Genomic DNA, 18,230 nt, shown 5'->3' with positions numbered 1-18,230 from the left:
CTTTTCCCGCTTAGATTTTTAATATTTTGATTAATATATTGTCCTGAGAAAGAACAGCTACCTCACTGCGTATGTACGAATCATACATACATGGTTAGATAAGGTAAACAATTATCGAAAAATGTTGGATAAACATTTCATCTTAGAATGCTCAACAGCTTGTAAGTAACGGCCACAATATCCTTTCAGTTGAGTTTTTGGATTGATAATGATAGTCATCAGCTGTAGAAACTGTTGATAGTCTACCAGTTATATTTACTAACACTTGCTATCCTAACTGTGTAGTAATTGGTACTGAGTTTGTAATGATCACGTAGTGATCACACAAGGTAGTACATACATTTCATCGTGAAACACCTCTTTAATAGCTTTGAAAATAAGGGTATGGTCACACATTGATGTTATAATCAAGTGCCTGTCCTAATTACTGGTAATTCAGCCAAGATCAAGGGATCATTCTCAACATTTTGGCCAATCATTGAGCTGTCATTCTGCTCTTCCATTGGCATTTCCTTGACGAACTTTTCTTGGACAGTCAAACAACTACTGCTATCGTCCTCCTCCTCATTCAACTCCTCAGTTGAGTTAATCGGTGATCCATACAGATTTAGTATCATGTAAGGCACTAACTGTTCCTAAATTAATTTATTGCAATCAATGACCTCTCTGAAATGTTTGAGTGATCCAGACCTTTCTTAACTTTACCCTTATACACCAAAGGAAAAATATGCGGAGCGTAACTCATAAGGACCTATTGGAATGGCAACAGCCTTTCTCCCATGGATTCTCAGCTAACATCAGGTTGAGAAATTCGTATCGTTGGAAAATGGCATATTAGGCGTTCTCAGCAATCCCTACATTTACACGAATGTCAGATCTTTGCTACTGGATGGCAGAACGACGAGTCATAGTAGGAAATGCGTTCATAGGATATGCATGACCACAGGTTTCTCCATGCCCCATGAGTAGCATTGAGGAAAGGTTCACATCTTTACCAGTTAATGCCTGCTTTTTCACCTACTGGTAAACCAGCTTAGGATGGCAGATGTTTTCCAATAGAAGTCTCTCTCTTTGCTAGTTTTTGATGGCATCAACCAGAGCTAGAGTTGCGCTATTCTGATTGATGAATGCCTTGTAGTACTGTAGATACTGCCCCTTTCCTTCTCATACTATCCATGACCATGATGTTCTTCAGTTGCCCTTTCCTCCTGTATATTGAGATTGATGCTCAGGGAGAAATTAGATTCGCAGTTCTGAGTACACCATATTATGGCAGTTCTCCTTCATGAGTTTGCAGCCGCAGTAAGAACGCGGTCATGGATCTTCACAACATTAGTTATAGTTTGGTATTCAGAGAGAAACTCTTTGAGAATCAATTGCTTTCTCAAACTGGTGTCCACCTTCAAGGATGAACTCTTCTTCTTGATTACAAGTCCTTGGACTTGTGCAAAATTAAATCTTTTTAAACTTAATAACACAAGATTTTTGAAGAGCACAGTGAAATGCAAGTTTCAAGAGAAAAACGGAAAATTTCACAGAAATAGATTCTGTGGTCTCGACACAGAAATTTCTTCTTCCCCTTATTCTGTAGTAATTTCTAATAAATTGTTCTTTTTTTTGTCAAGTTCGATTGAAACCACAAATAACAAGAGATTACACAAAAATAGTTTTCCAGGTTCAACTGAATTATCTTGAATTTGAAATAAAGAAATACACTGGATAAAGTGTAAATCACAGTAAAACAATATTTTCAACACTTAAAATATTTCACAAAGACCAAATTCACAATTTACTGGATATTTAACTCTGTCAAGACTCTCCTAAGAATTTAATAGAGTCTTGTAAAGAATTTGCTGACTTTAGAATTTTAATGACTATAGTTAGAACTTAAACATTATTTACTTGAGGGGAAAAGCTTGAATTTGTTGGAGGGGATAATCGAGAGAGAGAGAGAGAGTTGTTGTTGTCGTGTAATACAAAGCTAAACAATGGGATATATGCACTCTCTCCACCACTGGACTTCGAACCTTGGATTTAGAGCCTTATTTGAATATCTTGATGTAATAATTTCAACGTTTCTTCCATAAATTTCACAGTTGTTTGTTTTAGTTTTACAAAATATTGGCCCATTACACTGGATTTTGATATTCCTGGTTTTTGCAGAAAACTGGTTAATTATTTGGAGATACTAAACCGCGACCTGTTGTGGCTCAGCAACAAATCTCAGGACTTATAATTTTAAAATTGGGGTTTTGATACTCGTAGTTGGCAGAGTACAGATAGCCGATTATGTAGCTTTGTACTTAACAAGAAAAAAACAATACTACATCAAAGCAGTCAGCAGACGCTCATAGTAAATTTCAGTTGGATCACAAATTATTAGGAAATTCTATACAGAAATAACTGGCATTATTTCTAGAGTGCAAGGAATTACAGAAAGCTGAATTTTGTATCGTATGTATATAATACAAAATTATTGTAATATATGTATAAATTACAAATACATTATGAACTCATGTCTTTGGTTTGTTTGAAATTAAGTACAAAGCTTCACAACGGGCTCTCTCTTCTCTGGTCACTACGGGATTCGAAACCCGGTTTCTAGCGTTGTAAGTCCGCAGACATGCCGCTGTGTCACGGGGGGGATGTCGTTGGACTCCTATATATTAGCTACAAACTCATACATATTTGTTATTAAGAAGCCACATCATTTTAAATTTAGGTCCTTAAAACTGATTATAGTATTTTCTTTCGTTGATCTTTTACTGCTGTTTCTACTCTTTACTACTGTTGTTTATTTTTTCAATATTCAGTATATTAAACAATAAAATCACCTGAAAATTAACGAGCAAAACGAAATCGATAAATAAGAAATAAAGCTCTACCTGACGGTTGTAGATAGACTTTTGGATTTACACAAAACGGAAAGAAAATGCTATTTATGAATTACGTTATACGGCAAAGTGTTGGCTTCAGGCCTAAGTTAAGATGGAAACCAAATATTGACAGTAATTCCTAAACCTACACGTCTAGTTTTGAATATTTTCTTGTAGTACGCGCATGAGTTCAATAAAATAAAATTACGAAAAATGAAAGTATTTTTTGTTGTTGCAGTAATGCTTGGAGCATGTTTTCACCAAACTGACAGTGATGAACACAATCATCAAGTAAGTCGAGTTTATAACAAGTTATTAAAAGTTAAGCCTAAGTTAGTAAGTGAGGCTAACTGTGATTGCAAACTTAGTATACTATTAACTAATAATCAATGACAGGTAACTTTTGGCTTAGCGTTTGTTTAATAGTACCATGTAATTGAGGTTCCTTTATTTCCAGCTTTAATCGTGTTAAATTTTAAAACGTGTGAAGTATGGACTACTACTATTCGTACTAGTGACAACGCTGAATTATTATTATAAAGTTAAAACATAAATTAAAAAATAAAATATAGTTTTCTGATTTCTACTCCTACTAGTTATTACAAAACACACAAAAATGTGAATGACACCCCTAAACTTATTTTTATGCAAAATAAATGTCAGGTGATTAGTCGTATGATTCAATATGCAGATTTTTATTATTGGACTTTGGAGTCCATGTCTACAAATGCTCAGTTGGTAGTAATTACGGCCTATACAGACTGCAGCCAAATAAATTATTAGGTGTATGACCATCTTCATCATTAATGCATGCCTTACATTGATGTGAGAAACTTGAAAGTTAAATAAGTAAAAATAAATGATTAACCAAAGAATTGTTTGAATAGTAATATGGTCCACACCTCCATCAAAGTTGCTTCCAGTCCATGAACACCGCTCTAGGCACATGGCTCTAGGCTAAGTGATTCCACACACTGTCTTTACTTTAGGCTTATTATACCAACACTCACTACACTTATAAGGTTTCACGGCACACACACACACACACATACTTCACTCTCACAGCCCCCTTACATACCCTTCACTAAAATCATAATGGACAGACAGTAATTTAACTATTCTTTCTGGATAAATGCATTTTGACTTTTATGACTCCTCAAGCATGATGTGACACACACTGGCTTTTATATAGGTTAGATTGTAAAAATATCATAGCCCATGGAAAGAAACAGTGTATAAGGACAAACACATTAAAAGAGAAATACATAATTTTCTTTACATGTGATCTTTTTTCCAATTTTATTCTTCAAGAGCTATAGAAAGTGTATACACATTTTAACACAACTTTTTAAACTACCAATATATATTATTATTATTATTGCCTAACTTAACAATGTTTGGGGAATAAAGATACACTGTGAGATTAGCAGTTATTTATGTAGTTGATATTTCAGTATATGCACGTACATTACTGTTTATATATGTGTCCATTATAGTGCCAAATATATATGTATAGATATGTTTGTATATGAATGTTTTTTTTTTGCTACTGAAGTAAAGTTTTCTTCTAAATTTGGAAAGATAACTGCTGTAAAAGGCTGTTGTAATGATAGTGTTTTACATAAGGTGATATAGCATTTTTCCATAGCTTGGTATAAAAGTACAAGCTAAAGCATCTATATGTTATTGTTGTGCAATTTTTTTCTATTTGTTCTTAGTATGATGACAATGAGGAAGTAGTACTGTGGATGAATACAGTGGGCCCTTATCACAATAGACAAGAAACGTATGTTTACTTTTCTCTGCCTTTCTGTGCTGGGCCAAAGAAAAGCATTAGCCATTATCACGAAACTCTTGGAGAAGCACTCCTTGGTGTGGAGTTAGAATTTAGTGGGCTTGAAATTAACTTTAAAGGTGAGAAGTTTTATCTTAAAGGTGTGTGCAAACCCTTGTGTAACTGAAGCACTGTTTATACAGGACAAGTTAACAAAATGAAGACACATATTTATTTGTCCTGGGATAACCAGTACATTTTAATTGCAGTCTGTCGTCCTACACCTGCACGTACTATACAGTAGTACCTTGAAACACACTGTTTCTCATGCTTTATTTGTTTCAGTTCAGATATGTGATTTTTATTGTCTGATCGACTAATATGCTGGAGTTTATATTAATTCTTTGTTAATAATGCATATTCTGTTGTGTGTTACTTATACTAATATGATGTTGAATATTTTGCAGTATGGTTGCATTTTTGATTTTTAAGGACTGCTATATACAAATAAATATATGTTTTATATACTAAAAGCTTAGTTTTAGGTATGACAAAAAGTCTGAGAGAAAAAAAATCCATATGCAAAGTACAGAGTTCCTGAGTTCGAATTCACTAAAGTACCATTTCTTTTTCCTTTTCACTGTTTGTTCACACCTGGCCATCATACATTATTGTCAAAGTTATATTAACCTATCAAATTTCAAGTGAAGCCATGAAAAATTAAAGTAGAAGTGTAAGGAATTAAACAGTACTTAAGGGAATATTTTACTAAGTCTATGCTACACCATGTCAATTAAAGTTAATACTTAAAATTTTTATATGTAGATTAGCAGTTGCACTTTCAAAATTATTCAAAACAAACTTTAGCCATTTAAAATAGCACACTTATTTGTGTATGACAAACTTTTTAAAAGATATATGTATAAGAAGAAATTTTCATACAAAAAGAGGAAATTTTTGCCCATTATCATTGGGGAATGGAAATGATAATATTTAATTCCAGCAATTTTGTAGGAGGCTTATATGCAGTATTCGTTTCATTGCTATTTGTCAATGGTTTTCTGTATGTAATGCTATTATGTGAAAAACAAAAGCTAATACCTTAGAAAAAATTTGACTTTTATCACTTTTATCCTCTTTTTCTATGTGATTCTTGTATTTTTTATCTGATATATCTATTTTAGATAAGATTTTACTTCTGTAATTGTGCATTTTGCCTTATATATGTATTATTGACAAGCTTGTTAAAACATTTTAACCTTAGTTACACATGCACTATAAATATCGTATGTAATTCTTTATTAATATATATCCAATTTAATTTTGTTTTTCATGTAGCTAATGTGGCTAAAACACAGTACTGTGAAGTAGAGCTTACAGATGAAGTACTCCAGGCTTTTACTTATGCCGTCAAGAACCACTATTGGTACCAAATGTACATAGATGACTTACCAATCTGGGGTTTGTATAAGCTTTATCTTATGTAACCACTTATTCTAAGTATATAAACCTAGTCAGTTTCTACAAATGTTTTGGTGTGCTTGTTTCAAAATAGAAATATATATAAAAAAACATCTGTATGCCTAAGGTATTTGAATAGCTGGTTGTTTTAGTTAATAGAGATATACTAATTTACTTTTTATATGTACAAATATTATAAAAAACATTACATTTTCGAAAGCTATAAAAATTTATAGTTACAGTTCACTCCTGGGCATAGCATTTTCGGTAAATATTACGAATATAAGTGAAGATTTACAGCTACCTGATAATCTTTACAATTCAAAAGTTAAACTTAGTAATTTTGAAAAACTTTTAACTAAAAGAGTACTAAGGCCAGGCTTAAAAATATGTCTGTTTGCTGTAACTCGACTGGCTGTCTGAAATTGGAGCCAACTGAGGGATTTTTTTGACACAATGACCTGGGAAATTTTTATTTTCACCAGTTTCTAATGATATACTTACCCATCTAACAAAAGTTGCTGACTTTGCAGTATTATGGTTGTAATATTTTTTCTTGGAAATTCTTGTAGTCCACGAAGATGTGGGAAGGCGTTATGTGATTACCAATCGACAGCTCAGTGCTGATTGGTCAATGCATTGAGGTTTGACAACATGGCTTATCTTGTCCCCAGGACCCTTCATGCTGAACTAATAAACACATGACCTAACAGGGAAGAAGTTACGATTGACGAGCTTACATCATCAAGATGATAAATACAAGTCTGTTAAGTATATCCGTCTCCAAAAAATCTTCTCACGGCGTGAGGATTAGGATCAAAAACAAATTAATTCCAGTTGGAAACTTATCCAAGTGTAGGGAAGTACTTGTAGATTTACTTGGGGAATGAGATGTAATGGAAGAACAAACTGTAAAATTGTCAGCAACAATCAATTCAACTCCGTCAATCAAGGTTGATATAGACTAGCAAGTGTGTGTTGCAAAAGAATTTCAAATTTCTGTAATTCTCTTCATAGAATAAATGTTGATAGTAATTGTACTCATTGTTTAACCAGTTATGATTTAGGTGATAACAAAACTAGTGGTATCCTGAAATTTCGTTTGACAACCAATTGAAAAAAAAAATTACCTACCTACCCACATTTTAAATCAGTTTTGGGTTTCAGCAAACAAAAATATTTTTGAGCCTGGCCAGAATTTCACTTAATTTTTGGTTGTGATTAATACGTTAATCAATAAATTGCTTCTGTTTTAAAAATTTGTGGCCAATTCTTAGCAAAGGAATTCCAATATAAATAGAACAAGAGAAGGAACTTACTAGAAATTTGATGTTTTATGATTAAAGACTATTTTTTTTGTGCTAGAAAACAAAACTTGAGAATGAATGTGTCACTTCAATCATTATGTAGTGTAATTAACTAGAATAAATTTTTTCCATACATTTAGCTGTAATTATCTTCTTGCACATTACAGAAGGAATAACAAATATGAAAATTAAGTTAAATGAAAAACAAACTAAATATATTTTTCTATCACTTCAAACATTTGAATTAAGGAGATCAAGTAATTTCTCCTCAGAACAGATATAAATTCATTACAGAAATTAGAACTATGATATTTTGTATTTATTTTATGTATGAGAGCTGTCTCTAACAGATGGAAAATCAGATTTATCAGCAGGGTAACAGTGTGCATAATTATTAAAGTTTACTGATGTAGTTTTTCTCATCAGCTTTCTGATTTGAACAAGATGCTTTGTAAGTTCATGGCAAATTTTATGTGAGTTTTTTCCAAATTTAGGTTGTGAAATATACAACATCATGTTGAGTACCATCTAGGATGGACAATTAGGGTTAATAATGGGTCTTTTTCATAATTCTTTTATTGCTAAACAGGAAGTTTATTTCAGATAATCTTCATATTATATCAATAAAGAAAATTCATGTTCCCATTTTAAGCTTGTGGTTAATTCAAATGAATACTTTCTGTTAAGAATGTTGACTTACAAAGAAAAAGGCCCTCCGATGTCTCAGCGGAAAGTCTGAAGGCTTATAACAATAAAAAATAGGGTTTTGATAATCATAGTGTGTAAAGAACAGATAACCCATTGTGTAACTTTGTGCTTAATGACAAACAAACTTTAAGAAAATGACATGTATGTAAAAAGTGGTTATGCATGTGCAGTGTAAGTGTATTTAGGTATTACAAGTAAATATTTTTTCTACTGGTTTGTTTGTTAAATTGATGTAATTTTATTATTTATAGGTATTGTTGGGGAGGTGGATGATTCAGACAATTCTTTTTATATGTGGACTCACAAAAAATTTGAAATTGGTTACAATGGAAACACCATAGTTGATGTCAATTTAACAAGTGAAGCCAAAGTTAAACTGGAAAAAGGAAGAAAACTAACTTTTACATATGAAGTAAGTATCAGATTTAATAATTCTGGTAGTATGCAGAGAAGTGATACAATTAAGAAAACTCCAAAGTTATTTAGAACTTTTCAGTGTTGTAAATTTGTTATTTATTTTGTATCATATAATAATAAATGTATAGTTAGTTACATGGTTCTTATTTCTTGTTTTGATTGACACTTTTAGTGATTTTTTATTATGTTCTGATCATTCTTGTCAGGCTTTTATTAAATCGTAAACTCTTATTCTTGGAAATCTTATTATTTCACATGTCTAAGTCCTTACTACCAATGCCAAATGTGGACAGTTTTCAGATGTTAACACTTTGTCTTGTATAACATTTGTAAATAACTCTATAGTTATTGAGTAACACTGGTTTTGAATGTACGTGTTTCATGTTTAGTCTTCACTCTCATATTATAGGCAAATGTTTAATCTACTGCTGAGCTCAAAGATGTTGGAACCCAGTTTTGTCAATTATGAGCATTAGCTTTGCTAATGTTTTGAGACACAGTAGCAAGTGTTAATTATAGAATTATGTGTATGTACCATTACATAATATGTTTTAAACATCAAGACTGGAAAAATGGTTAATCTTATAAGAATTAAATGTTTTTATCATTAAAATCTGGTAATAACTTGTAGAATATATGTATATATATAATGCCTGATTTTCTTCATAAAACATCTTATTTCCAGTAGACTCTATAATAAACATCCACTTGGCTGTTGTAAGGCTATGTTAGAGGACAACTCGTGTCAAAATGTAATATAGCTGTAATGCAAGTATATAATTCAGAAGCACTACTCACCTTTTGACAGAACTTGAGCTATTACCTCACACCACTGCTGAAAAAATTTTTGTACACGAACCAAGCCTTTGAATGATACTCCCATCTCTATATGTAATAACTTGTACTGTCCCTGTGTGTGATGCAATCAGTATAAGACTATAGCCTTCTGCAAACAGGAGAGTGACATATCCTCCATGCTCAGTACTCTCCTTGAGCACAGTGTGTATACTAAAGGCTTATTTTTTGACAAGACTGTTCCACATCTCTATTAATCTAGTGTTCAGGTTTCAGTTTTTACTCAAAGTTTTCAAAATTATACAAAATTACCAAAGCTAGAGCATGGTTAATCATTTTTGGGAAATGTGATGATGGATGAAATTTTTTACTTAATCAATGGTTAACTGATTAAAAATTAAATACTTCTGAAATGAGTAAGAAAGAACTTTATTATTTCTGTTGCATGATATAAGATTGAAGAAAATACAACTTATCAATTGTCTCATCATTCAAAGACATGCAGTTTGAAACAAAGAGGCCAATTACACCAAAACTTCTCTTTGCCTCTACAGAAGTTGGAGTTATAGTCACCACAGCATTGAATACCTTCTTCAATGAATTTGGATGTTCCTTGGTGCCATTTCTCTCTTTTTCAACACTTCAAGATTTCTTGGAGTGAAGAACCCAAATCACGTACTTTTGCTTTTCCAGCTTTCTTCATTTCTGTTATCAAAATATCCAGTTCCTCTGCCATGCTGAGAGACTCAAAGCAGACATTGTGATTGAACATTAGGGTATTTTCCTGCATAATTATCACTAGCAAAGCATAATTGGGTTAGTACATTTTTGGCTGGCAAACCAACTGTTAAGAAGATGTGTACATCTCTGACTCTGTATTAGCCTTTAGCCAGGTAAAAGATACAGTCAGAGGAAATTTAGACCATACAAATATCCAGCAAAACTTACAAAAAGTTTGCTTCTAAATATGACATTTCTTGTCAAAATAAAAGTAACACACAAAATAGTCCCTGAACCTTCATGAGTTCAATCTTAGAGGACTGCTTGACCTTGGAAGCATTTAGGATGGACTTCAGCATGTTCCCAGACTTCAGGATGGACTTTGGTATGTCCTCAAATCAAGTTTAAGTCAATAACACAGACACAAATGCACAATGCCTTAAATTCTTCACAAATTATATGAAAAAGAGTTAAAGATGCATTACATCATGAAGCAAAGCTTTCTTTTAGCTTTTTCTTTTGTCTGATTCATTTAGTTTACATGTACACCTGATTCAGTTTTATTACTCGTCAGCTTACCCTCAAATTGAAATTGTTTCAGGCAGAATTAGAGTAATCTAATAACGCTTGGAGACGGCTTGAATGGGTAATGAAGAAAAATAATACAAGTTTAACATAACAGCAAATGTACAACATTTTGACAAGGTTTTATCATCATCAGGTACGAGTAGTTTACACTGACACATATATATACACAGTATGGAGCAAAGAGGTCACATGACCAGATATTGTTGCATGACTTAGAAAGTGATATCTTAGCACCACAGGATGTTGGTTTAGAGTAGGGTTGTTTTGTTCAATTAAGATGGATTTTTTTATTTTTCGTTTGTTTATGTTTGGTTCTGTGTTTTAATAGATATATTATGGTGTTTTGAGTTGCAGTGGTGGAAAACATGGGAAAGTTTTTTATTGCATTCTGTGAAGCTGGTTTCCAATTTTCTTCCTGTTTCTCCAATGTAAAATTCTGGGCAGTTATTGCATGTTATTTTGTAAATGACATTGGTACTGTATGATTCTAAATAATTTTTGTTTAGTAACGATTTTAATTTAGGGCTGAGTTTTTGAGAAAATTTGACGTTGACGGGAATTTTGTTTTTAATGGCTAATTTTATTCAAGTGTGGATTATTCTTGAGCTGGTTTCAGGGACAGAAGGTAAACTGCAGTGTAATGTTCTGTTGTTTGGTTTACCTTTTGGACTTCTTCAGGTGGAGTAGAAAGTTTGTCCACTTTGGGGTTGCTTACTTTCTCGTCATGATCCCAGTGGTGTGAATCACATCACTCTGTGGCTAAAGGTTGGGATCCAATAAAAAGTATATTTAACATTGCAGTCCAATAGCCCTAGCCACCAATGTGGGATATAGGTACCATGACCCTTAATTCCAACTCCGAGTTGTGGAACCTCAGCTATCTCGTCGTGGCTGGCCTATACTGATGATTACTTGTATTCTATTCCACTTTGATATAGGAACTGAGTTCCTGGTGAAGAGCATACTTATTCTGGATGTAGTGTGGTTCTCCCACACTTGTACCATCTTTATCTTGGTACAATCCTGTTCTATACAGATGCTTCCTGTACAGTTCATACTTGCACTGGCCCTTCCACCTTCTCAATGTGGGTTTCTAGCTATAGTGTCAGTGGAGGTAAGTATGTTTTGGAAGTTAACATTTTCCTAAACTGAAAATGTATTTCCAATAATACTTATCTCTGCTGACACTCTCCCACCGTACCTCCCCACTAAAAGCGAGTTTATGTCTCGAAAAAGGGATTAAATTATCTGAATGGGGTGCTTATGTATAGTACCTAGATAGAGGGCGCATTGTAGTTGGTGGAGAAATTTGCCAAAGGCATTCGAGTGGAGTATAAAAGACTGGAGCAAGCATTTTCAATGCTTAGTTGGGCAAAGAGTGGAAACCCTGGAGATCGAAAAATAGCTATAGTGTCAGTGGAGGAAAGTATTATTGGAAATACATTTTCAGTTTAGAAAAACGTTAATATATGAAAATATAGTGCCCTGAATTGTTAATACACATGTACTTGAATAACTTGAGATATAAACGACATGTAGTTATACTTTTTGAAATTTTGATTTTTGAATAAGAGATTGGAAATTAACAAATTATAAAATGTACTCTGAATATTTCCTGGTATGAAAACTGGTGGAACTATTATTTATGTGACCCATCATATAATAGCATGTAAACAAAGGTTAAGTGGCATAGATCATGGTTTAAGATATCAGCAGTATATAGGAGCATTAATATTCCAAGTATAATTTCTTACAAGAACTTTATGAAATATTTATAGACCTTAAATTATGAAATGTTGTTTTATACAGGAGATACCAATATAAATAAAGTTGTATAATGAATGAATATCTTCAGTTAATGAGTAATTTTGTTTTTATATTTGATATAAATCTTGATAAAAGGATAACTGAATATAGTATGTCATCTTATGCTGATCACATACTTGTACTAACTACATCTTTTTATCCATTTCAGTTGATTGCTACATTACTTGAAATAGATATGCAAGTTAAATATAAAACAAACTACTCTAAGTAGCAAAAATTAATTTAAATGTAATACATTTTTTTTGAAAGTTTGTGTTTGGAACAATGTTTTTTACAGGGAAGGGGTACATGAAATGGGTTAATTGATGGTTTTGGATCAAGCAAAGTATAAAGTATGCGAGAGCAATTTGTACGAACACAGAAAGATAAAGCCTACTGATTCACTAGTCTGGTCATTAGAAAAGAAGGATAAAATGTATAAAAAAAGATATAAAACATCCTTTTAATTAGAGATTAAGAGATCATTTTTGATACTATAGAAATATATACCAAACAGAATCTGGGAGGTGAGAAGGACATTTTTATAGGGTTTTAAAATGGTAACTAGTTAATGGTAACAAAAACTTACCTAAATGAAGTAATGATGTGGTATCCATGGTTATAAATGAAAAAAGATATTTAAGAATAGCTTAATGGATATTTTGTAAATTTGATAAATGATGTGGTTGGAAAAAATTAAGTATAATGATGAATATAAAACATATTTTTTTGGGTAGAAAGTAGATAGTATTTTCACTGACATCCTGAAAGAAAAGTGCTAGGAAAAGATTGAATAGCAACTGAGATTTTGAAAGTTTTGGCTCCCCATGGATCAAAACTGTTTACCTCTTTTTTTTCAATCTTAGTTTTGAAATACGTGTTTTTCCAACTAAATATAAAGAATCTATAATCTTAAATATAGGTAAAAATAAATCCCATGGATGTTGAAAACTATAGGCCAGTTGTTTTACTCTTAATATTTGAAAAATGTGTGAAAATTAGGTTAGAAAAAATAATTTTCTAACCACTTTGTTTACAGATATTACCAAAACTATTGGTACTGTTTTTCATTGCACATGTTACTATATAAACTTTAGCAAGATAGAGTTATGAGGGTTGCCTTTAAAATAGTTTGAAAGTTTACCTGAAACATAATCTCAGTCCCATAGAATTAACAGTGAGGTTAGTTCAAAGCTTATTGTTATTTTTTGTTTATCTTTCTATAATGGATGTAGCATGTATGTCATTATCTATGTATTTAACCAAACCTCCTGTACCATCTATTGAATGGTATCACAAACAAAAATCCATAAAAAAATCACACTTGGGGTATTCAAGATTCAGACAATTAGAAAGACAACAGTGGTATGTACAACAACCATTTCTTTGTAATTGAATCCAATTTTAAATTATTCTCCTCACAACAAGAACATGACTTTCACTAGAACTGTACATGAAGGTTTGATTATATCTTTATTGATGCAATTTTTAAATGTAGTACTGAGAAACTGGAGTTCGTAAATAAAAACAATTATTTTTTTCAATAAACAATACAAATTTGAATATATAAAAACATTACAGTTTATATCAGTAAAATTTATGAAAATTTTGACCTCTGTACATTGAATCATTTTGATGTAATGAGTTGCATATGACTAAAGAGCACAATCTGAACACTTTTCCTGTGCAGTACTTCCCAGAAAAAAATCTGTTTTTTAGGAAATGTTCACATTTTCTAATTTTTTTACAATGAGGTATGAATACTACAATTAGACAAAGAGTCTCCCTAAGGGCAGCATTTCTGCTAGTAGAAAGATTTTTTTTCACTTAATGTCCACTGTTAATATAATTTATAATATGTAATGTGATTGGAAATCATGATAATATTAGCTTTCAAAAACTTATTTTTGTTTCCTTTGCCATTTACTTACCACTTGTTCAACTGTTGTCATACTGTGTCCTATTATTGTGCAGTGATTGAACAGTTAAAACATTTTGGGTATTTGGGAGTAACAATTAACTAAGTGAAAACAATGTCAAATGTAGAATTATTGAATACTCATAAGCTCTTGTATTAGCATGTGGATCTATACAATTTTATATGCAATTGGTTGGTCATGTTTGTATGCATAAACACGGCATTTCACATATACATGTATACTGATATAAACACAATTCTCTATACACACACACACACACACATATACACATATACATACCCACATATATTTTTTTAAATTTTAAATAATACATCCACAACATTAGTGCATAATATAATATATATATACATTTAAATCAACATATTCAATTCTCATACACGTATACATATAATAAACATTTTTGTTCATTTATATTTAGACTTTACATCAATCGATACATACAAACATTTATCCAAACATACATGTAACTATATCAGTATGCATGCTTAAGACTTAAATAGGTTAGCAAATCACCACTGTCTTATTCTGGCTAACCTCTTAAAGAAAAAGTTAGATGGGGGTAGAAAAAGTAAAATCACTTTCACTGCATTGTTAACAAAATATCTATGCATGCAGTATCCAAGCTTATAGGTACAACTTCCAATGTTGATATACAATAATTATGATAGTAGTAATAATGATAATATATATATATTTTTTAATAGATTAACCTTTACCATTATACTGGCCAACTCTGACCTTGCACTAACAAAAATTAATGACGCATAAGATCCACCATAAGTGAAACAAAGACACTTCAAACATACAATATGATAACTATGGGAACTTTTGAAATATAATTTTTTTTGTTGATAACTTATGATTTGTTATATAATAAGAACCATCACATAACATAGCTGTTTGCTACACCATTAGTTACGTGAAAGCCATATTTCATACATATAATACTATAGTAGGTCTAATGATATCATAACATAACATAATGTTTTGTGACAACATGGGACCTATTGGCCCATCTTGGCTGTCCCATCCTCTAAACAAAACTAAAACTATTTATAAATACATTTTCTAAAAAATCTTAAAGCCAGCCCTTATCATGCATAAGTTTATCAAGCTTACTCTTAAACTCACTTAAATTTACTGCCTCCACAGTATCTGAAGGCAGCCCATTCCAAAGACCAACCACCCAAATTTATCCAATTTGCTAACTTATCCCCCACACCTATAGAAATAATGTTTTTTACAAGCCTTTTGTGTAGCACCTTATCAAATGGTTTCTGAAAATTCAGATACACCAAATCTACACCCTTACCCTCATCTACCTAAATAGTAACCTTTTCATGTGCTAGACCGATAATGTTTAAGTAAGGACTCCTGCTGTTGTTACTTGATATTAGTCATTAACAGCAGCCTCATACAAAGTTCCTCATGCAAAGATAGAGACTGTGACAGAATGGATCTCTTTTTAATAGCTGTACAAAAATTAGTAAAAGAAGGACAAATATAATGTTTAAGTATAAAGTATTTATTTTTGTTTGATGTTTCAGACAATATTTCTATGCACCATTTCATTTAACAAAGTTCTGTCCTTCTTTTACTAATTTTTGTACAGCTGTTAAAAAGAGATCCACTCTGTCACTGTTTCTATCTCTGCCTGAGGAACTTTGTATGAGGCTGCTGTTCATGACTAATATCAAGTTACAACAGCAGGAGTCCTTACACAGAAAATGAACCACCAAATCAATTACTTAAAAAGTATAAAGAAACACACACAAGGAAACCAGTTAAGTTAATTTGTTACATTTCCTGTGGCATATAAACCATAGAAAGCCATTAGTAACTTACATTATTTCAAGGCAAAGCTCTGCAAAGCCTCAAGACCTGATTAATGAAATATTAAAACTTTTACAATTTGCAGAGAAAAGGAAGGGAGATGCCTGGCAAATTGATTTAAAGAAATAATATAATCCCGACTTTCAAACAATATATTTATGATTTCATTAAATTTGGAAAATTTAAAGTTGTAGAAATAACATACAGAAAGTTGAATTTTACAGTTTTTGCCACCATTTACTTCAAAAGTTCACTGTTTTTAAACTATTTGAGCTAATAGTGAGCATTAAAAGTGTATAGATTTCTACCTTTATCTTGTACCTTGAAAAGTTGTATCTGCATTTGTAGGGAATTTAACGATTTCCATCATCCTAATAAAAATTATGACTGGGAGAAAAATTGAAAATTAGTGTTAACACTTTGGCTTTTTTTTTAATTTATTTTATCCAAAACAAATGTTATAATTTTATTTTGTGGGTAATTTTATGGGGGGGAGGGAGAATGTACAGAATTTTTCAAAACTTGATGTTGTTCCTTTTTCCCCCTATAAAAACATGGGACAACCAGGGTGGTAGTTAAAGCATACAAGGTCGGATTTGAAAAGCCGTGTACAATGTACACATAGTGTAATATTTTATGGATAGTATAGCTAAATGATGGAAAAGATTAAATGGAGAGTGAAAATTAATCTTGTGCTCCACAAACCTTATTTTCCACTAAACAAAATTAGCTTGAACAGTTTCTGTCTAATCATTTTACTGCATCATAATTCATAATTAGCTGCATAATGAGGCCTTATATTCAGGTAGCATTGAACAAGCTGTTTTTTTTTTCAACAAGACACACAGAATGGTTCTTAACCACAGTATTGCTTTCAAACAAATGGCCATTTAAATAAGGGAATAAATTGTGATGCAGTACTAGCTCGTTCATAATTGCTAACTCTTTAGTTCTGTCTCATTTACTTTGAATGATCATTCCATTGCTTTGTTGAGTGTGCAGCCTTAAAAGTGTCTTCTAAAACATTGATTTTTCTGTTGATGTTCTGATGGAACAACTAATTCACCTCTATTTTTCAACCATATGGTGAACAATTATGTGGCTGCAATTCAGATTTACTCACCAATCCTGACTTGCAAACATCACATTTCAATGTCACCATAATTTTTTTAATATCAAATCCAGAAATATAGGTAGCAACATTTTTACTGTACCCTGAATAGAACACGTGTGACCTAGGTTATGGCTCATAGACAGGCTCTGTTGCACAAGTTTCAGATCTTATATTTGCAGTGTAAGCTCTTTTCATTTTGCCAAAGACATATCCAGTATACATGTTTAATCTAGTGACACTATATTGCCATTCTGACTTGGCTGCACACCACATTTACTTAAAAACTTGTGATAGACGCCTTTTAAAAGCAACACTGTATGGATTGTTGTTGGTTCCACAGGCTTGTCTAAACAACACTGAAAAATATTCTAAATGATCTTAACTGAATTTGAAGGTTAATACATCCAAAGGTACTTTGATATTTAAAATCAAAAGATATTTACAGAAATGTTAAGCTTTCTCTGTTGACTAAGAATCCCCACTTATGTCTACTTTGAACTATTCACTGTCCTCTTTCATAGATGAGTGATAACAACAGTTTTATATTAATCATAAATAGAACAATAAGACCATACATTTCCACAGACAGTGTAGCTTTATACCTCTTTTCTAAACTACTTCTGCTGTTGAAAATTTCAAACATGTTTTTCAACCTCCAAAAAAGTAAGAATTGTTTTTGCACACCCCTGAAACTGTGTTCAATTAAGTGATTTTACAAATTCTAAACCACAAGCTACAAACTTAACTGAGAAATTGTGCTACACCCTCATCTTGTGATTATCAAATTCTATATGTGTATGGTTTAACTTGTTTCCTGCATACGACACTTATTTTTCCTGTGACGACACCTGATTAACAGTGTACTGCCAGTTGAAACTTTGTAACTTTGCA

At 32.0% G+C, this 18,230-nt stretch overlaps 1 protein-coding gene across 1 annotated transcript in view; it reads left to right on the top strand.

The window, feature by feature from the left end:
- Window positions 1-2,910: 2,910 nt before the first annotated feature.
- The window catches only part of LOC106478657 (transmembrane 9 superfamily member 3-like), a 44,207-nt gene continuing 28,887 nt past the window's right edge, over window positions 2,911-18,230 (top strand). Inside the window, exons 1-4 of the mRNA XM_013939212.2 lie at window positions 2,911-3,167; window positions 4,595-4,790; window positions 5,989-6,111; window positions 8,378-8,538. Coding sequence (XP_013794666.1) covers window positions 3,090-3,167; window positions 4,595-4,790; window positions 5,989-6,111; window positions 8,378-8,538 — 558 coding nt within the window. The 5' untranslated portion in view covers window positions 2,911-3,089. The remainder of the gene's footprint in view (window positions 3,168-4,594; window positions 4,791-5,988; window positions 6,112-8,377; window positions 8,539-18,230) is intronic.

The sequence above is a fragment of the Limulus polyphemus genome, unplaced genomic scaffold, assembly GCF_000517525.1.
Source record: "Limulus polyphemus unplaced genomic scaffold, Limulus_polyphemus-2.1.2 Scaffold239, whole genome shotgun sequence".
NCBI lineage: Eukaryota > Metazoa > Arthropoda > Merostomata > Xiphosura > Limulidae > Limulus > Limulus polyphemus.
The sequence above is the reverse complement of the archived record's forward strand: the minus strand, read 5'-3'. Positions and strand labels throughout refer to the sequence as shown.